This window comes from Phascolarctos cinereus, unplaced genomic scaffold (assembly GCF_003287225.1).
Source record: "Phascolarctos cinereus isolate Bilbo 61053 unplaced genomic scaffold, phaCin_HiC Scaffold_5;HRSCAF=322, whole genome shotgun sequence".
NCBI lineage: Eukaryota > Metazoa > Chordata > Mammalia > Diprotodontia > Phascolarctidae > Phascolarctos > Phascolarctos cinereus.
In genome coordinates this window covers 37,603,122-37,627,633 of record NW_027555958.1, presented here as the reverse complement: position 1 = coordinate 37,627,633, position 24,512 = coordinate 37,603,122, and the positions used below count along the sequence as shown (strand labels likewise).

Sequence of the window (24,512 nt, the reverse complement as noted above, 5' to 3'; positions counted from 1 at the left end):
GCAGTTTGAAAATATTGTGTTTTGGTTTTGTTCTCATTAGCTAGTCCAGGGCTGTACACGGCATATTCTGTGTGACCAGGCTTGTTTTGGATATATATTCATCCAGGCTCTGTTTTAACATCTTTCTCAGTTTCTCAGATGACCTAGTCTTCTAATCAGTCCTGCACCCAGCTACCAATGTCTTCTTCTAAACTTGTTCCTTACGCCACTTAGAGCCTGTCTTTCATACCCCAAATGACCTCCAATAACTTGACTGCAATTTGTGTTCTTTCTTTTCTTATTTTCTCCTGTAGCATTGTGATTAGATAATTGTGGGGTTCCAGTTTCAGACCCAGTTATCAAATAAGCTAATAATGCCTGGATTAGCCAGATCCCAAACTGGTCCCCAAAGGGACCTGCTTCTCAGTGGTCCACAAGCTAACACTGGGCTTTACTATTGTTAGGGCCCTGACCTTGTGACAATCATGCCTTCTCTGTTCTTTCAGGCTAAATTGTTTACTTACCTCCTGGGTTTCTTCCTCTTTGGCCTGTCTCCAATCCTTAAGGAGACTGTAGTCAAGTATATGTAATTCAGTCAACATTTTGGCCCCTATGTTTCCTGGGGACTATTCCAGTACTGGCCTTGAGAATGAGATTTTGTTTAGATTATCTCTTTGGAGGTGAATTCATTGATAAGCATGAATGAAACTCCAGTTGTATACAGAACGTTGTGCTAGACCTTGAGAGGAGATGTGAGAGAAATAAAAGAATAAAAACCTAATTTCATTTAATAACTTTCAATATAGATCTTCTGTCAAGTTTAAGGATTGGAGTAGGGTTGACCTCTGGGATGAGGCTGAGTTTGTGATGCCTATGGAACAAGAAGCCTCTCTCAACCCTTCTTAATTCCAGTGCTTTCTCTCTTTTAATTGTCGCCTATTTATCTTGTCAATATTTTGCTTTATATATTTGCTTGCATGTTGTCTTCCCTATTAGATTGTAAGCTCCTTGAGGTCAGGGACTGACTTCCCCCCCCCCTTTTTTCCTGTATCCTCAGAGCTTAGCATAATGCCTGGCACTGTGCTTAATAAATGTTGTAATGAATATAAATTAATGAATCAATAAAGATGTTCAGCAGGCAAATGGAGATGTAGGACTGGAGCTCAAGAGAGAGATGAAGGTTGAATGAGGAGATTTAGAAGTCATCTGCTGTCAGAATGTTATGACTTCTTTGGGTCTTTCCATAACCTTGTTTTCACTTCCCTGCTTCTTACTGTTTTATGAAGTGGTATTACTAATAATCTTCTAAAATCCTTCTTCCATGGGATTTTACAAATGAGTTTATATCCTAAATGTTCTTCAGTATTACATCTCTCTACTTGGCAAGAAAATCAGGTGTTTGCTGGCAGTGGCATCTTGGCAGCCATGTTGAGGTGATTGATTTACATCAATTAAGCTGGGTAACTGATAAATATTCTTTATCTGCTTCCTATTTTTCAGCATTAATAGCTTATTTAAATAAGCCAGACTGGAGTCACGGATTTTACTTGTATGTAATATCTTCACATCTTTGTTCTTCTAATTTGGTATTAATTTTGATCTTTGTCCTAATAAATCAATGGTCTTATTACACAAGACAGCTTAATTTGATTTTAATTTCTTTTTTTATGTTTTTTTTTGGTGAGGCAGTTGGGGTTAAGTGACTTGCCCAGAGTCACACAGCTAGTAAGTATCAAGTGTCTGAGGCTGGATTTGAACTCAAGTCTTCCTGACTCCAGGGTCAGTGCTCTATCCATTGTGCTACCTAGCTGCCCCAAGAGAACTTAATTTGAAATAACTCCTGCTTCAATCAATCAAAATTAATTTATTGTGGGCTTTTTCTGTGTCAAGCAACTGTGCTGGGCACACAATGACAGAAATGAAACGGGACCTACCCTTGGGATGCTTACATTTTAACAGGAGAAACCATGTGTACACATAGAAATAAATACAAAGAATTTCTTCTCGTTAGAAGAGTGGGCTAGTGAAGCTAGGAGAATGAGTAAAGACTTTGTGTGGAAAGTAGCACTTGAACTGAGTTTTGAACAAGGCATTCTAAAAAATGGAGGTGAGCAAGAAGTGGATGAGAAAGGGAATGTTGTTTGTGAGCAGCAGCAAGAAGAGTTCTTTGCCCCCACTGTAGAATTTGTGAAAGGCAGTGGTGTGCAATAAGCCTGGAAAAGTAGGTTGGAGTCAGGATATAAAGGGTTTTAAGTGCCAAACAGAGGAGTTTGTATTTAATTCTGGAGACCTTTGGGATGCACTGAGAGGTGATGTGGTCAGACCTCAGTAACCGTTGTTTTGTGTGTGTTAGAGATGGTCAATTTCAGTTTTATATTTGGTTCTCACCTCCCTATTTGCTACTTGAAAAAAAGTATTTATGATAAGTAGTTGTGAGCCTCCTGAGTAGTCTGACAGGCCTTTAGCCTCTTCCATTTCTTCAGAGGATTATAGATTTAGACATGGAAGGGAAACTGAGGTAGAGAGAAGTTAAGTGGCTTGCCCAAGGTTACACAGCTAGTAAGTGTCTGAGGCAGGATTTGAACTTAGTTCCTTGTAAGAGAAATCTTTTTTAGTGCTCAGTAAAATTTCTCTACCTCCTCTTTGTTTACAATACGTGCTGGCTACTCTGATCCCTGAGTGCCTCCCCTGGCCTACCATTTCTGCAGGCTTCAGCCATCTCCTCACCAGCATGTCTTGGAGGTCTTAACTGTTTCAGTGATACTGCTTCCTCCTTCCCCACCATTTACCCTCTATGACATCCCTTCCCAACTTTTCCAATTCTGTAACTGTGATCAGATCAACTCAGTCATCGTTCTTCAATGAAATGTGCCAATCTACTTCCCTGCGGCTCTCACTCCACCATCCGTGTAATTTTTCAACCCTAAACTCCTGTATATTTTGTTTTCCCCCATTCGAAAATATGTGCAGCTGGTAGCATAGTAGATAGAATGCTGGACCTGGAGTTAGGAAAACCCATCTTCCTGAGTTCAACTCTGGCCTCAGAGGCAGCTAGGTGGTGCAGTAGATAGAGCACTGGCCCTGGAGTCAGGAAGACCTGAGTTCAAATGCAGCCTCAGACACATAATACTTCTAGCTGTGTGACTCTGGGCAAGTCACTTAACTCCAATTGCCTCATTCCCCCCACCCCCCCAAAAAAAAGCAACTCTGGCCTTAGACACTTACTAGTTGTGTGACCCTGGGCAAGTTGCTTCACCATTATTTCCCTCGGTTTCCTCATCTGTAAAATGAGCTGGAGAAGGAAATGGCAAATCACCCCAGTATCTCTTCCAAGAAAACCCCAGATGGGGCCACAAAGAGTCAGAAATAGCTGAAATGACTGAACAGTTAGGATGTGTGCTCTCCGAGGGTAGGAAGTATGTTTGCTTTTTAATTTGTGTCCCAGAACTTAGCAGAGTACTTGCCACATAGTAAGTGCCTAATCAATGTTTTCTCATTCTTTCATTCATGATGTTCTTTTTTACCAGTTCTCATTGTGAGCTCTGTAACATGAGATGAGCAAGTGTCCCATGAAATCACATTTCTTGTTGCCTTCGAAGGCATGAGAACATCAGGTTCACCAACTCCTTTATTTGCCTTTTCAAGGAGAACCTGTGAGTCATCCTCTTATTTCACTGCAATTTGCTTTCGTGTCATGGTTTCATTGATTGTGAGAATGTCAGGATTGGTATGATTCAGCTCCTCCAAGGGTATGGCAACTCAATGGCAAAGGTCTCGTGTTTCAGCAGCCATTTGACATTGACACTCTTAAACATGTGTGATGCTTGGCTCTCTCTGCTATCATCACTTCAGGAGCAGACCTTCCCCACCCCACCCCTGATTCTAGAAGGACAAGGATGTTTTTTGTTCATTTGTTTTTGTGTTTTCTTTGCTTCGTGGATTGTCATGGTCAATGAATTCATCTCCTAGTGGCCAGGCTACTGGTGATAAGCCTGTCCATCCCTACCTGGGCTGGGCTTAGGAAACAGAAAGACTGTCATGAAGATTTTACCCTTTCAACCATTAATTCCCCGACATAGACTCTGCTGTAATCAGGGCAGGCTCCTCATCAACCTACATATGAACTCTGCCCACCTTCCCCCCATGCCTACGATTAGATTATTTACTTGGCATGAAATACAATTCCTTCTGTCTTCTTCCCATCTTTCAAAGTCCAGCTTCAGTCCCAGATCAGGAAACATTTCCTGGTTACTCCCTATTTTTACTTACTTTTTACTCCCATTACAGCCTCTCCCTTTTTTTAAAAGCTTCTATAGTGCTTACAAAAAAATTTTACAACAAAACTTAACTGTGTATGTACGTGTGTATGTATATTTATGTGCTGACTGCTATAGTTTGGGAGCGTTGGATACACGTTCATCTTTAAAGAAATCAGCTGCTGAGAGCTTACAAGGTCCCTTCCAGCTGTAAATCTTTAAGTCTAGGAGCTTTTCCAATCTGAAGTGAACAGAACAATCTTGTTCATCTTCTTTTTACTTTTTTCCTCATCTGGTCTCAACCCTTCATTGCCTTGCCCTTGCCTCCCAAATAACAAAATGCCAGCTCTGCTGTCCTAATCAGGCCCTCCCCCAGCTGTCGCCAGTCCGCCTTTCAGCTTTCTCATGCCACTTGCCTTTCGATACAGATTGTCAGTCAACAGGTGTTTATTAAGCACTCACTCTGTGCTGGGCACTATGGTAATTGTGAGAGCACAGAGCTCCCTCCCAATTCTGTGTCTTCCCCCAGGCTCCTTGTTGCTTCCTCTCCCCTACATTGCAAGTCCCTCCAGCTGCTGCCCTATTTCCTTCACCTCCTACACACCTCTTGAAGTCACTCTCTTCTTTTTCCCTGTTATAGATAGCTAGATGGCACAGAGGATGGGATGCTTGATAAAATTAGGAGCTGAGTTCAAGTCTTCTCTGATACTTACTGCCTGTGTGGTTTGGGGGAATTCACAACTTCTTTTTTTTAAAAAATACAAATTTATTTGTTTTTAGTTTTCAACATTCACTTCCAGAAGTTTTTGAGTTCCAAATTTTCACCCCATCTCCTCCTTCTTCCCACCCCAAGATGGCATGCATTCTGAATATCCCTTCCCCTAGTCTGTCCTCTCTTCTATCTCTCTCCCCTTCTCTTATCCTCTTCTCCTTCTGTTTTCCTGTAGGGCAGGATAGACTTCTGTGCCCCATTTCCTGTATTTCTTATTTCCCAGTAGCATGTGAAAATATTTTTTTAAACATATGTTTTTAAAACTTTAGGTTTCAAATTTTCTCTCTTTGTCCCTCCCCACCCACCCTCACTGAAAAGGCAAGCAACTCGGTATAGGTTGTACATGTGCAGTTATGCAAAACACATCCATAGTAGACATGTTGTGAAAAATTAACTCTATTTCCCTTAATCCTATCCTGCCCTCCCATTTATTCTATTCTTTCTTTTGACCCTGTCCCTCCTCAGAAGTATTTACTTCTGATTACCCCCTTTCCCAATCTGGCCTCCTCTCTATCATCCCCCTGCTCTCTTGTCCCCTTCTCCCCCTATTTTCCTGTAGGGTAAGACAGATTTCCGCACCCAATTGAATGTGTATGTTATTCCCTCCTTAAGCCAAATCCTATGAGAATAAGATTCACTCATTCCCTCTCACCTTCCCCATTTCCCCTCCACTGTAAGAGACTTTTTTTTTTTTTTTTGTGAGATAATTTACCCCATTCTACCTCTCCCTTTCTTCTTCTCCGAGTATAATCCTCTCTCATCCCTTAATTTTATTCTCCAGATATGACCCCTTAATCTTCAACTCACCCTGTGCCCTCTATCTATCTATCTACATATACATACATATAATTTTTTTCCTCCAACTACCCTAATACTGACAAAGTCTCATGAGTTATAAATATCATCTTTCCATGCAGGAATGTAAACAGTTCAATCTTAATAAGTCTCTTATGATTTCTCTTTCCTGTTTACCTCTTCATGTTCCACTTGAGTCCTGTATTTGAAAGTCAAATTTTCTATTCAGCTCTGGTCTTTTCATCAAGAATGCTTGAAAGTCCTCTATTTCACTGAATGACCATTTTTTCCCCTGAAGGATTATACTCAGTTTTGCTGGGTAGGTGATTCTTGGTTGTAATCCTATCTCCTTTGCCCTCTGGAATATTATATTCCATGCCCTGCGGTCCTTTAATGTAGAAGCTGCTAAATCTTGTGTTATCCTGATTGTGTTTCCACAGTACTTGAATTGTTTCCTTCTGGCAGCTTGTAATATTTTCTCCTTGACCTGGGAACTCTGGAATTTGGCTATAATATTCCTAGGAGTTTTCCTTTGGGGATCTCTTTCAGGAGGAGATCTGTGGATTCTTTCAATTTCTATTTTGCCCTCTGGTTCTAATATCAGGGCAGTTTTCCTTGATAATTTCTTGAAAGATGATGTCTAGGCTCTTTTTTGATCATGGCTTTCAGATAGTCCAATAATTTTAAAATTCTCTCTCCTGGATCTATTTTCCAGGTCAGTTGTTTTTCCAATGAGATATTTCACATTGTTTTCTAATTTTTCATTCTTTTGGATTTGTTCTAGTGTGTCATGATTTCTCATAAAGTCACTATCTTCCAATTGCTCTATTCTAATTTTTAAGGAAGTATTTTCTTCAGTAAGCTTTTGGACTTCCTTTTCCATTTGGCCAATTTTGCTTTTTAGGGCATTCTTCTCCTCATTGGCTTTTTGGACCTCTTTTGCCATTTGGGTTAGGCTATTTTTTAAGGTGTTATTTTCTTCAGTATTTTTTTGGGTCTCCTTTAGCAAGCTGTTGACTTGTTTTTTGTGATTGTCTCTCAGTTTTTCCTCTACTTCCCTTATTTGCTTCTCAAGATCCCTTTTGAGCTCTTCTAAGGCCTGGGACTGATTCATATTTTTCTTGGAGGCTTTAGATGTAGGAGCTTTGACTTTGTTGTTTTCTTCTGGTTGTATATTTTGATCTTCTTTTTCACCAAAGTAAGATTCTATGGTCTGACTCTTTTTGCGCTGCTTGCTCATGATCTCGGCCAATTACTTGAGTTTTAAACTCTTTGTTAAGGTAAGAGTCTGCTTCCAATGTGGAGAATGTATTGTCTCAAGCTTGGGGGGGGGGTTGTACAGCTGTTTTCAGAGATACTTGTAGGGACCTGTAAATTTTCACTTCTTCCAAGGTGGTATGATAAGGGGCAAGGTGTTTACTCCTTTCCTGGCCTGTGACCACAAGTATTCCTTTCTGTCCTGTAACTGTGAGGAGGGGATTCCTCTCCACAGCCATTACGAGCTCCACCATGCCAGAGCTCCTCCTCACCCCAGCACCGCCGCCCAGAACTGTGGCCCAGATCCAAACACGGGTAAAGCAAGAGATTACTGCCTCAGCACTGGCAAAGAGATCCCTGCAGTCCCTCTCTGATCAGCCACTGGATTCCCCCTCAGTCTTTGGGCTGGAAGCTCAGGAAGCAGCTGCCCACCCACGGCCAGGTTCTTGAGGAATGGAGCTGAAACCTCGCCTTCCTTTCTCAGCACCGACAGAAACAGACTTTTCCCACTGACCTTCTAAGTTGTCTTTGGCATTAATGGATTGAGGAGTCTGGAAATCTCCACAGCTGCCCAAGATTCAGTTCTCTGAGGCCTGCTTCAGGTTCGCTGAGGCCTGCACTCCCACACTGCGCTGTACTCCCAGCCTGGCGCGATACACCTTTCTGATCAATCATCCAGGTTGTCTTGGGCTGGAAATTTGTTTCACTCTGTCATTTTGTGGGTTCTGCTGCTTCAGAATTTGTTTAGAGCCATTTTTTATGAGTATTTGGAGGGGTTTGGAGGAGAGCTCAAGCAAGTCACTGCTTTCACTCCGCCATCTTGGCTCTGCCCCCCAATTCACAACTTCTCAAACTCAGTTTTCCAATCTGTAAAATGGAGATGTTAATAGCAGTGCACAGGGTTGTGAAGATCAAATAAGATAACGTGTAACATGTAAATCTTCAAGTGCCATATAAATGCTAACTATTATTATTCTTTCAGGACACAGATGCCTCTATGATGCCTTCTCTTATTCTCTCATATGACAGTGATCTCTCCTCCTCTGATTTTCCAGTGTTCTTTGCCTGGACCACTCTCTTACAGTTATCTCACTCTCCTTCGTCTCAAGTAATCTATAGCTAGCTATCATCCTCTATCTCTCCTCTTAGCCAAATTCCTTGAAAAAGCTGTCTTCATTCCTTGCCTCCAGTCCCTCTCTGTTTACTCTCTTTTTTTTTAACCATAGGAAAGAGATAACTGTCTTTTATTGTGTACATTTTGAAGTGATTTCCCAATTTCTTGTTTCACAGAAAACATTAAGTATACTCAGCTTAACATATATGTTGTAAACCTGCCTTGCTCCCTAAGTAAAACAAATCATTCCAACAATTTATCCAGGAGTCTATCACATCTGACATCCTCCAGAGACGTGCAGATGAATATGATAGACAGATTGCCCCCCATCTGCACCTTCATTGCTCACCATTCAGTATCTTCTCTTCAATCCCAGGTCAGCTGCACATTTCTTTCTTTCTTTTTTTTTTGTTGGCAGTTGGGGATAAATGACTTGCCCAGGGTCATACAGCTAGTTATAGCTGCACATTTCTTGTGAACAATCATTATGTGTCCTAGGAGATTTTCATCATCTTCGTCTGCAACAGATATCTGGGTAATGGCTTTCTTGGGTATCACCAGGAAATGAGTTGAGGCTTGTGGGCAAACATCATGGAAAGCAAGACACAGGTCATGCTCAAAAATTATTTTGGCTGGGATTTCCTTGAGAATTATTTTCCCGAAGATGGTGTCTCCCCCGGGCTGGGCAGTCTGAGCTTTGCTGACCTCATCTGCCATAGTGGTGGTGCCCACAGCTAGCTCCTACCACCTTCCGCTGCAGCCTCCATCACATTCCTCTTTACTCTCTTCTGAACCCTCAGTGATCAGGCTTTTGACCTCATCATTCAATTGAAACGTCCTCTCCAAAGTTACCAGTGATCTCTTAATTGCCAGCTCTCATCATCTTTTCTTAGCCTTCATCCCTCTTGAGCTTCCTACAGCGTTTGACACTGTTGACCACCTTCTCCTCCTGGATGCTCTCTCCTCTCTGGGTTTTCATGACATTGTTGCCTTTTGGTGTTCCTCCAAGCTGTCTCATTGCTTCTTCTCAATCTCCTAGGTTGTGAGTGTCCCCTAAGGCATTGTCTTTGTTCCTCTTTTCTCTCTATACTCTTTCATTCCCCTCCTGGCTGTGATTTTCCTAAATCATAGGTTTGATTGTATCACCTTTTCCCTTCTCAATGCATTCCAATGGTTCTCTATTTCCTCTAGGAAATTCTTCAAACCTAACCCTGCCCAACCTTTGAAACCTTCATAGGCATTCTTCCATCCCATGTACACTGTGGTCCAGCCCTACTGGTACTGTCTAGTACTAACATAATATTACATCTCTGTGCTTTGTTCTGACCATCTGTCTTGCCCCTTCATTGTCACTTCCGCCTCCTGGTTTCCTTCTAGACTCCAGCTCAACACTTCCTTTTTGCTCAAGGCATTTCCTGGCCTCCTTAGTAAGTGCCTTTCCCTTCAAGATTATCCGGTATCTGCTTTATGTCTTTATATACCCAGATATGTGCATTCTGTGCCTTCTTCCGCAGTTCAACTGTCAGCTGATTGAGGGCAGGGTCTGTTTTGCTTTAGTATCGCCAGTACCTGGTGCATAGTAGGCTCTTAATATATGTTGGCTTGCTTTATTATTTGTGAATGTCTACAATCATTAGATTGCTTAATATCTTGAGAACAGCATTTGTGTTGTCTGGTATTTCAGTTGCTTATCTCATTATATCAGTGAGAGAGCCACTGGACCTGTAGCCAAGAGATGGCAGTCTTAGAATCTCAGCTCTAACCCTGCCTGTCCACAAATCACTCCTGAGCCTCAAGTTCCTCTTCTGTAAAATGAAGATGATAATGTTTGGACTGCCCACTGTCTGAGATTGTTGAGAGCAAAATGCTTTTTAAAATCTTACACTCGACAAGTGGGTGTTACCTATTTTAAGAACAAAATTATATTGGATAAACTTTGTATGTATGCATGTCTTATCTCCTTAGATGTGTATTTATTTTCCTCCATAAAATTTAAGCCCTTTAAAGGCAAGTACCATTTCCTTTTTGTCCTTAGCACAAAGAGACCATTAGATCATTGATCAATGATCAATGATGTCATTGATGATTGACGGAACTATCTTTCTATTCTCAGTGCCCTGGACAGTGTCTTTATACACAGTACTCGCCTAAGAAACATTTCTTGAACTGAGTTGCAGTGAAAGTCTCTGGCCTCCCAATTTGATAGAAACAACCCATTAGGATGTTTACATCCTACCGTGGTATGGTTTTAGATGGGTTATCTTAGGAGTCAACCTGGTCCAACCTCTTCATTCTCTAGATTTGGGAAGGGAGAAGACAGGTGGTGAAGAAACCTGTCTACAGTGAACCCACCTAATTAGTAGTAGACCTGATTCTGAGTCAAGGTTTCCTGATTCCTACACCAGTTTTCTTTATACTAAATGATCACTTTATACCCAATCTAGCTACTCTGGGAGCAGCAAAGGCACTGGAACTCAGTCAGAAAACAGGCTGGAATAGTCCCTTGCATATACTGGGCACTAAATGTTTGTTTACTTGAACTGAATCCAGGGAGTAAGTGAGACCATCAGAGGTGCACCTAATAAGAGCTCCTTGTAAAAGCATGGCTGGACATTCCCCTCACCACTCAATAACTATATATTTCATCGAATGTCACATTTTTATAGCTGTAGAGAAATTCACTTGCCTAATAAACCAGTTTTTTGGTGTATTTTTGGAAGTAGCTACTATATGGCAATAAAATATTTACAGAAAGCTTTAGTTTAGTTGCCATGTTAGTCACAATTAAACTAACCCCAACCCTAAATCCGTGGGGTTATTTTAGGTTCACCCTTTGTGGCATAAAGGAGTTACTGAGAGAGCTTGCAGAAAGAACTTTCCTTGATAAGCCCTTGGGGAGGGAAGCTATCCTTGCTGTCTGCCCCTGTTGGCTTGGGTACAGTACTATCTGGTGACAGAAAAGTGGGCTAGATTTCCCCGTTGAGACTATGCTTGCCCCAAGGCTATCAAAATGCAAATGAATAAATAAGGTTATGTGCTTATAAAGTGTCCCTGGGCACCATCTAGTGGTGGTTCCAATGCCGAGCTTAGTTAGGGAATGTGCATAAAAAACCTTGCTAGAACTTCAGGAAAATCAATTCCAAGCATTTTCTCTCTCTCTCTCTCTCTCTCTCTCTCTCTCTCTCTCTCTCTCTCTCTCTCTCTCTCTCTCTCTCTCTCTCTCTAAAGGTAATTGGGGTTAAGTGACTTGCCCAGGGTCACACAGCTAGCAAGTGTCAAATGTTTGGTCTGAGGTCCGATCCTCAGATCCTCCTGACTTAAGGGCCAGTGCTCTATCCAATGGGCCACCTAGCTGCCCCAATTCCAAGCATTTTAGAAGTTGCTAATAGACATTAAGAACTTGGTACATTTTCCTTAATCACAGCATCATTGGCCTTTCCTTTGTGATGTTATTTGGTGATCTGTTAATGCTTATATTATAGTGGTGGTGGTGGTGGTGGTGGTGGTAGTAGTAGTAGTAACAACATCCAAGAGTACTTAATATAGTTTTAATTTAGGAATAAAATGGGTGTTTGGGAGATGATTGCTGCTTCTCTATAATGTGGTTTTTATTGTAGTGGTGGTTGTTCAGTCATTTTCAGTCATGTCTGACTCTTCATGACCCCGTTTGGGGTTTTCTTGGCAAAGATACTGCAGTGGTTTGCCATTTCCTTCTCCAGCTTATTTTACAGATGAGACAACTAAGGCAAAGAGGATTAAGTGACTTGCCCAGGGTCACACAGCTAGTAAGTGACTGAGGCTGGATTTGAACTCAGAAAGATGAGTCTTCCTGATTCCAGGCCTAGCACTCTATCCTTTGTGCCACTGTGTGCTAGTTAATGACAACCTCTAAACCTGATCTTGAGCCAGAGCCAAAGAGGGAAATAGATATATGATATAATCAGTCAACAAGCATTTATTAAGCACGTTTTATGTGCTAGGCCCTGTTTCTGAGTGCTGGGAATGCAAATACAAGCAGAAAGAAAGACTGTACCTACCCTTAAGGAGCTAATTTTCTTATAGGTAAAGAGGGGAAAAGGAAGCTGAAGGGGGGGAAAGGAAGGGAGTTGCAGCTCTAGAGTAATGGTGTAGAAAGTCTGGAATGCAGTCTGTCAAGGAATAAGATGTGGTAGCCTGGGTGGCCTTGAATAGAGGTTCTGGAAGGGCCATCCAGTCAGAGGAAGAGGCTATAGGTGTTGGAGGGTACTTCCGGTGTGTCCATTGCAAAACAGGTATCAGCTTTCAGGATGAAGAAGTTGCTGGGTCATTGTGGAAGAAGTGCAAAGTACAGTCATGTGTATATAGTGCATGTGTGTATATATTTACTTATGCCTTCTAGATACATGCATTTCTGATTCAACAACAGCTCCTCCTAGGTCTGGAGAATAATAGATCTGGAAAGAACATTGACTGTCATCTGATCCTCTATCGTCCCTTGCGCTCCATCTCCAGACAAGGAAGCTGAGCCCCAGAGAGGTGGAGTGACCTGATATTGTCTAGGTTGCTAATTAGTGGCAGAGGTGGAACCAGAACCCTCACTGAACTCTGAGTCTTCTGTGTGTGAAGTGAAGTGTCTTGCTCCCGAATTTGAAGAACTGGCTCTTGCTTTTCCTCCCTAGTATTTGGGTCATGGAAGCAGCCTGGTGTATATAGCCCAATGGTTCTCAAACTTTTTGGGCTTAGGCCCTTTGCATATACTGTAGATTATTGGGGAACTCAAAGAGCTTTTGTTTATATGGGTAATATCTATTGATATATTAGAAAGTCAACATCTGATTATTATGAAAATAGTTTTGACCCTCTGGACCATCTAAAAGGGTGTTGGGGTCCCCAGGTATCCCTGCACCAAGCTTGGAGAACCACTGGTATAGTGGATAGATAGAGGACTGCTCTGGGACCCACCAAGAACTGCATTCACATCCTGCCTGCGACGCATCCTGACTGTGTGACCCTGGGCAAGTCACAGCCTGTCAGTGCTCTAGGTGACGTTCTCTACATCACCCACCTGCACTGATAGAGAGGGAGTTCTCTCATCTGGAGTTCTCGATATCAAAGAAGACACAGGTCTAGTCTCTATATTTCATGAGGCTAGAGTTATCAATTCTTCGTTGCTCACGTTTGGAGACCACCTCTTGCCTGATATGTGGGATGGAATATAGAAGGGGAATCAAGTTGATGTCATTATTCTCATTCACTACATCTCCTTTAAAGAGGAACTTTTTAAGATCCTATATTGAATCGGCAACTGAGTGAGGAAGGTGAATAGCAATCAGCACTTCACCTTACAGGCCTAAGATGTTATAAATTCATGGTGTAGATACAATGTTTAAGATGTGTTTGTAGTGCCGACATGTAAATAGCTAGATCAACATGTCTCATAAGCCTTTTTTGCATTTATCTGTTGGATGGGAAGAGAAGGAAAGTGGTAGAGTGACTTATAAAGGAACTTCTGATCTTAACTGGGGAAGGGGGACAGTATATGAAAAAATTACATGTGCAAATTACTGTAAGTAGATACTAATGATTTTGATTACTGAGAAATGGACTGACTGTATCAGTGGAGGAAAATCTCGATTTCAGTTTCTTAGTTGACATTCTCACCATCTGTGTTTACTCTTACTCTAAATTACATACTGTAACCTGAAGCCCAGGAAGAGCTGAAAGGAGGTTTGAGGTTCCCTACTTTTAATCTAAAATGATTAATTACCACTGATATCCCTGGAAGAGCCATGAACCAGACAGCAAGGAAGTTCAGAGAAAAGTTTCTATGGAGGCTCATGCTGTGAAGATGATTTGGCAACCCCTGGTTGTCCTTTGAGAGTGTTTGTGTGTGTGTTTGTGTGTGTGAGTGTGGGTGTATGTATAGGGTATATGTGTGTGTGTGTGTGTGTGTATGTGTAAGGGTGTGCGGTATGTGTCTCAATGATTAAAAGTTTGAGGGGGGGTTCCCCCTAGATATTTTTCCACATGAGCATACTTCTTTATCAGTATTGGGTTTGGTGTGTATGTCTGTAGATATGAATTTATATCTGTTTAGTTGAGAATGAGTGTAGGAAGAAGAGATGAAGTATCCCAGAGCAATGGCTCTCCAGTCAGAAGACCTGGGTTCAAACACCACTTCTGCCACTACCCGTGGAGCCAGGAGCAAATCATTTAACCTGACTAGGCCTCAGTTTCCTCATCTCTAAAATGGAGGTGGTAGAATAGATGTCCTCCGTAGTTCCCTTCCAGACCCAATAATCAGTCATCCTGTGTCTGTGTCTACACTTCCCATGATTGATTGATTCCTTCCTTCCTTCCTTCCTTCCTTCCTTCCTTCCTTCCTTCCTGCCTTCCATCCTAAATTGGTGTTCAGTGACTTGCCCAGGGTCACACAGCTAGTAAGTGTCTGAGGCCAGATATGAACTCTGGTCCTTTTGACTACAGAGCAAGGGTGCTCTATCCATTGTGCCACCTAGTTTCTCCCAATGATTTCTTGAATAAGCTTCCAGGCTAACTTTAATTCCTGTAATCTGCCTTTCTAGAGGTAGTTTAATTTCTCCACTGTGGCTTCTTTACCTGGGGAAATTTATTCTTCGTCTCCTGATTTCTCCCCTCTCTTTTAGGAGTAGGAATTCCCTATGCTCCAGATGGTTGGTTACCTTTCCCTTCTGTCTTATGCTCTGCTGGCTTTTCTCCCTAACCATGTGTGAAGAGAAACAGCAGTCACTGATTCTCAAAGGAAATTCTGAGCCTATTGAAATGTGAATTCAGTTCAACAAGAAGACTTTTAAATTGTCTTACGTTGTTGTTTATGTGCATTTTATGCGTGTTTTTTACACTTGTTTATTTAATGTGTTTATATTTATGCATTTATCTTTAAGCATATTTTCTATGTGCTAGCTACTAGGGATGTAAAGATGGAAATAAACAGTTCCTGCCCTCAGGGAGCTTACTAGAGAGAGAGAGACCAGGAATAGAGAAAACTAAATATGAAATATAGACCAAAAACCCCCCACAATTTGGGCAGATGGAGCACAATAGGGGCAGGGGGATCAGGAAAGACTTCTTGGTCTTAGATAGAGAGCATTCCACACATGAGCAGCAGCCTGTGCAAGGACTTGGAGACCAGTGTTTTGAATGGTCTACAGAAAGTAGACTTGTTTGTCGGAAACTCCATATGTGTGTGTGTGGGGGGGGCGCAACTGTGACATGTAATCCTCCTAGGGCCAGATTGTGAAGGACTTTAACAGATGGCACAGTGGACAGAGTGTTGTCCTTCTGGTCAAGAAGACAGGAATTTAAATCCTGCCTCAGTCACATCCGACTTGTATTACCCTGGGCAAGTCCCTTAACTCTCTCAGCCTCAATGTCCTCATCTGTGAAATGGGGATAATAATAGCACCTATCTCCCAAGGTGGTTGTTAGGATAAAAAAAAGGTGATATATGTAAAATGCTTTGCCAACCTCACGATACTAGTAAATACTAGCTATTGTTGTTTTTGTTATTAACCAACTACAGAAATTTATTTTATCTTGGAAGAACTAGAGAACTACTGAAGTTTTATCAGCAAGGCAGTAATAGAGCCAGACCTGTGCTTCAGATATATTAATTGGGTGACTTTGGAGAGTGGCTTGGAAAGGAGAGACCAAACAACAGGAAACTGATTAGGAGGCAAAAGCGATAGTCAAGATGAGAACCGTGTGAATTTGGGCAGAGGACATGTAGAGAGATGTGGTAGTACAGAATCAATAATACTTAGCAACTGGACATACGGGGAAGTGAGAGAGAGCCAGGGAGACCACCTAGTTTGCAAACCTGAGTGATTAGAATAAGAGTACTTATCCTGGGGTCCATGGCTAGAATTCAAGTAGTCCATGAACTTGAATGGGAGAAAAAAAAATTATATCTTTAGTTTCACTAACCTGGAACTAAAATTTAGCATTTCCTTCAAATATAATTTTTCTTTTTTTAATTTATTTTTAGTTTTCAACAATCACTTCCATATACTTTTGAGTTTTAAATTAAAAAAAATATTTTGCCAATGGGTCCGTGAGCTTCTTGAGGCCAATGCCAAAGTAATTTATGCTATCGAGGAAAAAAAAAAAAACCCTGGTGTTCCTCAAAAGAAATACTGGTTAGGAGGAGGAGTGGGTTTTTTGGTGAATAAGGTAATGAACTCTCTTTTGGATATGTTGAGTCTGATATGCCTAAGAGATATCCTGGTGGAAATGTCCAGAAGACAGTTGGAGATAGAGGACTGTAGCTCAGGAGGAAAGGTACCAGGTAAGAGATAGTCCCTGGTATCCGTGGGCATGACATGAGAGAAATAATCATATGTGAAAGAAATAACATTTATCTATTCCAGCTAACTCTTCCTTTTTCTTTGACATCTTTACTGCAGGTTTGAAAAAGGACGCATCTACACATTTATTGGAGAAGTCGTTGTTTCTGTGAACCCATATAAATCCTTGAACATCTATGGAAGAGACACAATTGAGCAGTATAAAGGGCGTGAGCTCTATGAAAGGCCACCTCATCTTTTTGCTATTGCTGATGCTGCTTACAAAGCGATGAAGAGGCGATCAAAAGACACCTGTATTGTGATATCTGGTATGCTGGAGAGGGCCACTTGCCTCTCATATTTCTTTGTGCTCATACGTGTATGTTTATACAAGTGGAATCCATGTGGATTCCATTTTATTTTATGATTTTTTTATCACTATTATTATACATCAAGGGTTCTTAACCTGAGGTTTGTGACTCTTTCATGTATTTTGATAACTATTTCAATAGAATTGGTTTCCTTTAAAATCCCATATATTTCATTTTATATATTTAAAATATTATTCTGAGAAGGGTCCATGAGCTTCACTAGAAGAGGTCCATGATGCACACAAAAAGGTTACAAAGCCTTGTTTTACATAAACATTTATGTCTACACACTTAACATTTCTGATGGTTACATTGGTTCTGTTGTGTTTGTAGATCATGACCATTCCCCCCCCCTCCCGTTTTTGGCATTGGGTTGTGTTTAACATTTTGGTGCAGATTACTTTCTTTCTTTTGAGTGGTTTCTTCATGCTATGTTCCCCAAAGTAGGATCACTAAGCTAAGTGGTGTGAACAGCTTCATAGAAATTGTTATTGCTAGAAAGAGGAAACTCATCAAAGACTTAAGTGGGCCAGTGCAGAACTGGCCTTAGAAGTGGGGGGAGGTAGGGTGGAAAACAAACAAGCGAGTGAACGAATGAATGAATGAATAAACACATATACACATATATGTTTTATATATAATAATATATTATACATACCCACATTTCTATATACAGACATATATGCAACATGTATACACATGTATGTGTGCATACATAACACCTGTAACAAATTAAACAGAATAAGAAAAACTAAGAAGAGATGACAAGAGGTACATCCGTCTATCCCTTTATTGGTGAAGTAGGGGATTATGGGTACGGCATGTTGAACATGCTGTCAGGCATAGTTAATGCATTGATTTTGTGGAACTATTTTTTATTTATTTTGTATCTTTGCATCTCACTGGATAGAGGACAAGAGGAAGGTTGTGTCAGGAAATCAATGAGATGTAAAAACAAAAAGCACCAATAAAACTTTTTTTTTAAGATAAGAACCACATACAGAGGAATTGGTTAAATCTGACATCCCATTGGAAGGCTATCAATAAATATGTAAATTATTATGCAGGCACAAAATAAATGGGAATGCTTTATTGAGTACTATCCTGCCATCTCACCAACTTCCTGTTAAGGAGGTGGACCTAGCCAAAGAAAACCTTTACTCTATAAACTAAGGAATCCCAAAATGTCTTTACTGACCCCATTTGCCTTCATTCAGTAATGGCTGCCTACTTTTAGCTGATGTTTGTCTAGTGGTATACTCATTGCTCTAAAACGATAAAAGAAGTCCAAAACTAATCCCTTTCTGTAGGCCCTTGCTGTACAGAAATCTTGGTCATACTTACATACTTTTTCTTGTATGAAGTTGCCATATTTTTGACTAACCGATTTGGGACAAGAAGGGCAGTAAAGTTAGAGATGGAAGAAGCTTCTGCCTTCTTCATAGGCCTCCAGATTGAGCCATATGGCTGTTGCCTCTGGGGAGAGACACAGTTTGAATGAAAAGCTTAATTCTTTTATCGTTTGTTGTTCAGTCATTTTCAGTTGTGTCCAACTCTTTGTGACCGCATTTGGGGTTTTCTTGGCAGAGATACTGGAGTGGTTTGCAGTTTACTTCTCTAGCTCTTTTTACACATGAGGAAACTGAGGCAAACAAGGTTAAGTGACTTGCCCAGGATCACAGAGCTATTATATGTTTGAGGCCAGATTTGAATTCAGGAAGGACAGTCTTCCTTACTCTAGGCCTGGCGCTCTGTGGCACTATGCCACCTAGCTGCCCCCTTTTCCCATCATCATAGCCCTAAAAAGGGCTGTAGTTGCGGGGAAGGTACTCTGAAGAATCCTGGTCTATGACATTCTCATGTTCCCATATCAATGCATTTTGTTGTTATATCACATTTATTTTCAAATATATTCCTTCCTCCACTCCAGCCCAATAACCCATCTCTTGTAACTAAGGATTTTTAAAAAGGGGGAGGGGGTTGGGGAGAAGGAATATAGCTCAGCCAAGCCAATAAGCATATCAGCTGCATCTGACCCAGTTATCTCTGGGCACCCAGGTCATGTCTTCCTTTCTCCCAGAGTTCACTGCCAAGCTTAGTTTTCATTTCCATCCCAATCCCTGCCTTCCTACTGGGAGTCTTGAGCATTTCTATGGATGTTTCCTCAATCTTCAAGCTCCTCCATATCCTCAGCCCCTCTGACCTATTTCTTCGCTCACTCCAAGACGCTCAAAGAGACCATCATGCCTTTGAGCTCATGATCACCCACTACTATTTTACTTGCCTGGTTGAGAATTCTGAAATGCCTCTATTTGACCATGACTTCTATCATTCCACCTCTCCTTGTGCTTCAGCCCTCCTGTTCCTTCTGTCCATTTTCATTGTGCCCTCTAGTGTCCACTTGTCAGCAGTCTCCCTGGATATCACTCTTATCTTGGCCATACTTTTCTCCCTTCTCAGTCTCAACCTTGTAGTTAACCAGTTCAGAATGGTACTGTCTTCCTCTCTCAAATCCCTCTCCTCCTTGTCCTGTTGCTGCTCATACCTTGCCAAACACCATACTGAATTATTCTTCTTGTGTGCCTCCTCCACTCCTCATATGCCACCAAATGGGGCTAGAGGAAGTCACACAATGCTGTAGACTGAGTCCATTAAGATCTGTGCTATCTAATCTCAACGGGGGCCTCACACAGCAAGACAGTCCTTTTAGTCCTCTCTAAATCATTCTCTATCTCATTCCCCATAGAAATTATTTCATATTTTTCTATCTCATTCTCATCTCTATCTCTATTCTATCTCTATCTCATTCCCAATAATTATTTCATATCTTCTTTTCTTCTTTTCTCAAGCTCCCCATAGCACTCCCTCCCTCTTAGCAGAGACCTTGCTTCATACATTACCAAAAAAATTAAGACCATTTCCCAGTGAGGTCCCATTTCTCCTTTTCTCTATATCTCAAAGCCATGTGTCTTCACTTTTTGTGCCTTCGCCCTTAACTTCTGATAAAGAAGTGGCATTTTTTTTCACCATGATCAGTTCTCTGTCTATCTATCTACCTGTCTGTCTGTAAATCAATCAATCTATCTATCTATCTATCTATCTATCTATCTATCTATCTATCTATCTATCTATCTATCTATCATCTATATTTAGATAGATACAGATAAGGGATGAGATAAAGGATATCTCTCTCCATATCTATATCTAGATACATAGATAAATAGATAGATCCATCCTTTATCCCATCCCCTCCAATTTCCTCCGTATTGTCACCACCCCTCTGGCCAATCTTTAATCTGTTGTTTTTTTTATAGACTACCTTCCTGGTACTTATAAACATGCCCAAATCTTCCCCATCTTAAAAAAAGAAAAAAAAACCCTCATTTGACATTACCATCCTTTCAAGCTATCATCCTATATCTCCCTTCTCTTTCACATCCAAACTCCTAGAAAAAGCTTTCTTTTCTTAATGTTTCATTTCCTTTCTTCTTAACCCTTTGCATGTGATTTCTTACCTCATCGCTCAACTGAAACATTTCTCTCTGAAGTTATGTTCTCATGGTTTTTCCTTAATCTTTATCCTCCTTGACTTCTCTGTAGCATTTAATGCCACTTACCACCCTCTCATCCTTGATAACCCATTCTCTTTAGATCTTCATACAACTGCTTTCTCTTGGGTCTCTTCTCTGACTGGCCATTCCTCCTCAGTCTCCTTTGCTGGATCATCATTCACGTCATGCCCCCTAATTGTGCATGTCCCCCAAAGCTCTGTCCTCAGTCCTTTTCTCAGCATATGCTTTGTCTCTTAGTGACCTCATCAAATCCTGTGGGTTTAACTATCATTTCTATGCAGATAACTTCTCAGATCTATATATCCAGCCCTAACCTCTGACCTGAGCTCTCGAGTCTCACATAACCAACTGCCTATTGGATATTTCCAACAGGGTTTCTTATAAGTATCTCCAACTCAACATGTTAAAAAAATGCATTATCTCTACACACCCACACTCTATACCCTCCCCTTGTTCAAAAGTCTCTGTTACTGAGATAGATTCAACAAGATTTGGTAACTGATTAGATAAATGTGGGGTGAGGAAGAATGACCAGTGAGGATTATTCCTGGCCTGCAAACCTGGATGACTAGAAGGATGTTGGTGAGAAATAAAGTTACCAAATCCTGTTGAATCTACCTCCACAATTTTTCTTTTATCCATCCTCATATCACCACTTATATGCTTACAGTCTTCATTCAGACTCATCACATCTCACCTGTTTGATGGCAATATTCTCCCAATTTGTCTCCCTGTCCCAAGTTTCTCCCCTAATCCATCCTCCCCACAAATGCCAAAGTGATTTTCCTAAATGACAGGTCTGATCAGGTCACTCCCCTGCTCAATAAATTCTTCTGACTCTGCATTACTTTGCTTTAGTATCAATTACAGGTTCCCCTGTTTGGCTTTTCAAGCCTGTTACAGACTGACTCTAGACTACATTTCCAGGCTTATAATACACCATTATCCTTTAAATACTCCGTGAATCAACTAAACTGGCCTTCCTGCTGTTTCACACACATGACACTCCAGTTTCCAACTACAAGCCTTTGAACAGGCTCCCCATGCATTTCTTCCTTGCTTTGGCCTCTTAGAATCATTAAGCTTCTTCAAAACTCGGCTCGAGTGCTAGTTCCTATATAAGGCCCTTCCCGGTCCCCGCAGTTGCTAGATTCTTTCCTGCTCAAATGATCTTGTATTTTTTCTTCATATATGCTACATATAATTTAGCTGTCTTTCCCAATACAACATAACCTTCTTGAGCACAGAGACCATTTTATTTCTGTCTTTGTATCCATAGCATCTAGCACAGTGCCAAGCAAATAGCAGGCCCTTAATAAATGCTTATTGACTGATTGATTGAGTTGATTCTATACCCATCATCTCTCATCTCTGCAATGAAGAGGAGGGAGGTGCATTTCCTTATCTCTTCTCCTGGGGCCAAGTTTGGTTGTTATTATTACACAATGATCAGCTTTGGTTTTTTATTCTTTCCATTTACATTATTGTCAGTGTGTATATCATTTTCCTGGTACTTCTTGCTTCATTCAGAATCAACACATATTAGTCTTCTGCCTCTGAGTTTTTCTTCACCTTAGTCTTTTCTTACAGCATATTACTATTCCATTAAACTGATATGCAAACATTTGTTCAGCCATTCCCCAATTTCTAGCTATCTGTTTTGTTTTCCATTTTTTGCTGTCACCAAAAGTACCACTGTTAATATTTAGGTATATATAGATTCCTTCTTTCTGTCCTTGACCTTCTCCTGTTATATACCTAGAAAATGTATTTAGAGGTCAAAGAGTATTGATATTTCAGTCACTTTTTTTTTAGCCTAATTCCAAGTTGCTTTCCAGAATAGTTGGACCAATTCACAGCTACAGCAACAGTGTGTTAGTATGCCTGATCTTTCACATCCCCTTTAACACTGATGCTAATTTTCTGGGTGTGAGGTAAAACCTTGAGAGTTGTTTTAATTTGCATTTGTCTAATTATGAGCAATTTAAAGCAATCTTTCATGATTATGATTATTTTGTCATTTTAGAACCATTTGTTCATATCCTTTGACCACATATCTATTGGGAAATAACTCTTAGTTTTTATGTATATTTGTTTTAATTTCTAATATATCCATGATATCAGACCATCATCAGAAATATTAGATGCAAAGATTTTTTTCCCAGTTCTCACTTTCCCTTCTTATCCTAACTGCACTGCTTTTGTTGGATCAAATGCTCTTTAATTTCATGTGATTGAAATTATTGATTTTATCTTTTTTAATAATTAATTTATTTTTGGTTTTCAACATCCACTTCCAAAAATTTTTAAGTTTTGAATTTTCTCCCCTACTCTCTCCTCCCCTCTCCCCAAGATGACGTGCAATCTAATATAGACTCTACTTATGCAGTCATATTAAATGTATTTTCACATTAGTCATGATGTAAAGAAGAATTAGAACTAATGGGAGGAACCACAAGAAAGAAGAAACAAAACAAAGTAGCAAAAGATAAGGAGAGTAAATAGTATGCTTCCATCTGCATTCGGACTCCAGATTTCTTTCTCTGGATGTGGACAGCATTTTCCATCATGAGTCTTTTGGAGTAGTCGAGCTAAGTCTATCAAGGCCAGTCATTGAACGGTGTGGCTGTCTTGTTTGTGTTTGTCCTTCATTCTCGAAGAGGACCATGACGTTAGGGAGATGATGACGTTAATTGCAGTTGACTTTGATTTGAGTGAGGGAGGGCTGTTAAGGTCACCAGCCTCACTTTCTCCTCCAGAGCCATCAGGATCCAGTGGCCAGATATTCGTCAGGATGACTGGAGATGGCCCAGGATGCAGTGGGAGACCCTGGTCCTTTTAAGCGAAGGTCTTTACAGGTTCTCTCTTTGAGTGAGGTAATGCCCATCCAGTGAATGGGCGCCTTTAAGAAGTGAGTCTAGGGATGGCCCTTTTAATTAAAAAAAAAATCAAACTGAGAGGGGAAGAGCCTCAGGGGTTGCTGGCCAAAAGAAGAACAGTTACTATTTACATTTACTCCCTGCAGGGAGGGCCCAAAAAATAACCACTAAGTGGTGCTTGAGCAGTGACCTGTATGAGCTCCAGAATGAATTGGATTTAAGGCTTGTCTTTGAGAGAGAAATCTAGTCAGTAAACCCCATGTTAAATAAGCAGCTTTTGGCCATCAAAATTTACCTTCCTTTGGGTATAGCACCCTCAGGTAAGAGGAGAGGGGAGAGGGGATAGTGAGCTGAGTTACCCAACTGGAACTGGTCAGCTGGGTCCCTATTCAGGCAGCTCAAACTGCTCACAGTTTGTGTTTGACCTTTGTTCTAGAAGAGGATCCTGACATCAGGGAGATGATGACATGACTTGCAATTGACTTTGATTTGAGTGAGGAAGGGCTGTGCAAGGTCACCAGCGTCAGTTTCTCCTCCAGAGCCTTCGGGGTCCAGTGGCTAGATATTCATCAGGATGACTGGAGATGGCCGGCTGTGGCTGTTACTGCGTACAATGTTCTCCTGGTTCTGCTCACTTCGCTCAGCATCAGACCATACAAGTCTTTCCAGATTTTTCTGAAGTGCACCTGCTCATCATTTCTTATAGCACAATTGTATTCCATGACATTTATACACCACAACTTGTTCAGCCATTCTCAAGTTGATGGACATCCCCTCAATTTCCCATTCTTGGCCACCACAGAAAGAGCTGCTATAAATACTTTTGTATATATGGGTCCCTTCCCCATTTTTATGATCTCTTTGGGATACAGACCTAGAAGTGGTATTGCTGGGTCAAAGGGTATACACAGTTTTATAGCCCCTTGGGCATAGTTCCAAATTGCTCTCCAGAATGGTTTGGATCAGTTCACAACTGCACTAACAATGCATTAGTGTTCCAATTTTCCCACATCTTCACCAACATTTATCATATTAGCCGATCTGAAAGGTGTGATGTCATACCTCAGAGCTGTTTTGATTTGCATTTCTCCAATAGTGATTTAGAGCATTTTTTTCATATAACTATGGATAGCTTTAATTTCTTCCTCTGAAAACTGCTTATTCTTATCCTTTGGCTATTTATCAATTGGGAAATGACTTGAATTCTTATAAAT

General features: G+C 40.8%; 1 protein-coding gene and 1 pseudogene across 1 annotated transcript in view; one reads left to right on the top strand and one right to left on the bottom strand.

Annotated features, from left to right (window-relative positions):
* The window catches only part of MYO1D (myosin ID), a 410,223-nt gene that overhangs the window by 109,637 nt on the left and 276,074 nt on the right, over positions 1 to 24,512 (top strand). Inside the window, exon 2 of the mRNA XM_020963220.2 lies at positions 16,597 to 16,805. Coding sequence (XP_020818879.1) covers positions 16,597 to 16,805 — 209 coding nt within the window. The remainder of the gene's footprint in view (positions 1 to 16,596; positions 16,806 to 24,512) is intronic.
* On the bottom strand, positions 8,445 to 8,890 carry LOC110192208 (adenosine 5'-monophosphoramidase HINT1-like; annotated as a pseudogene).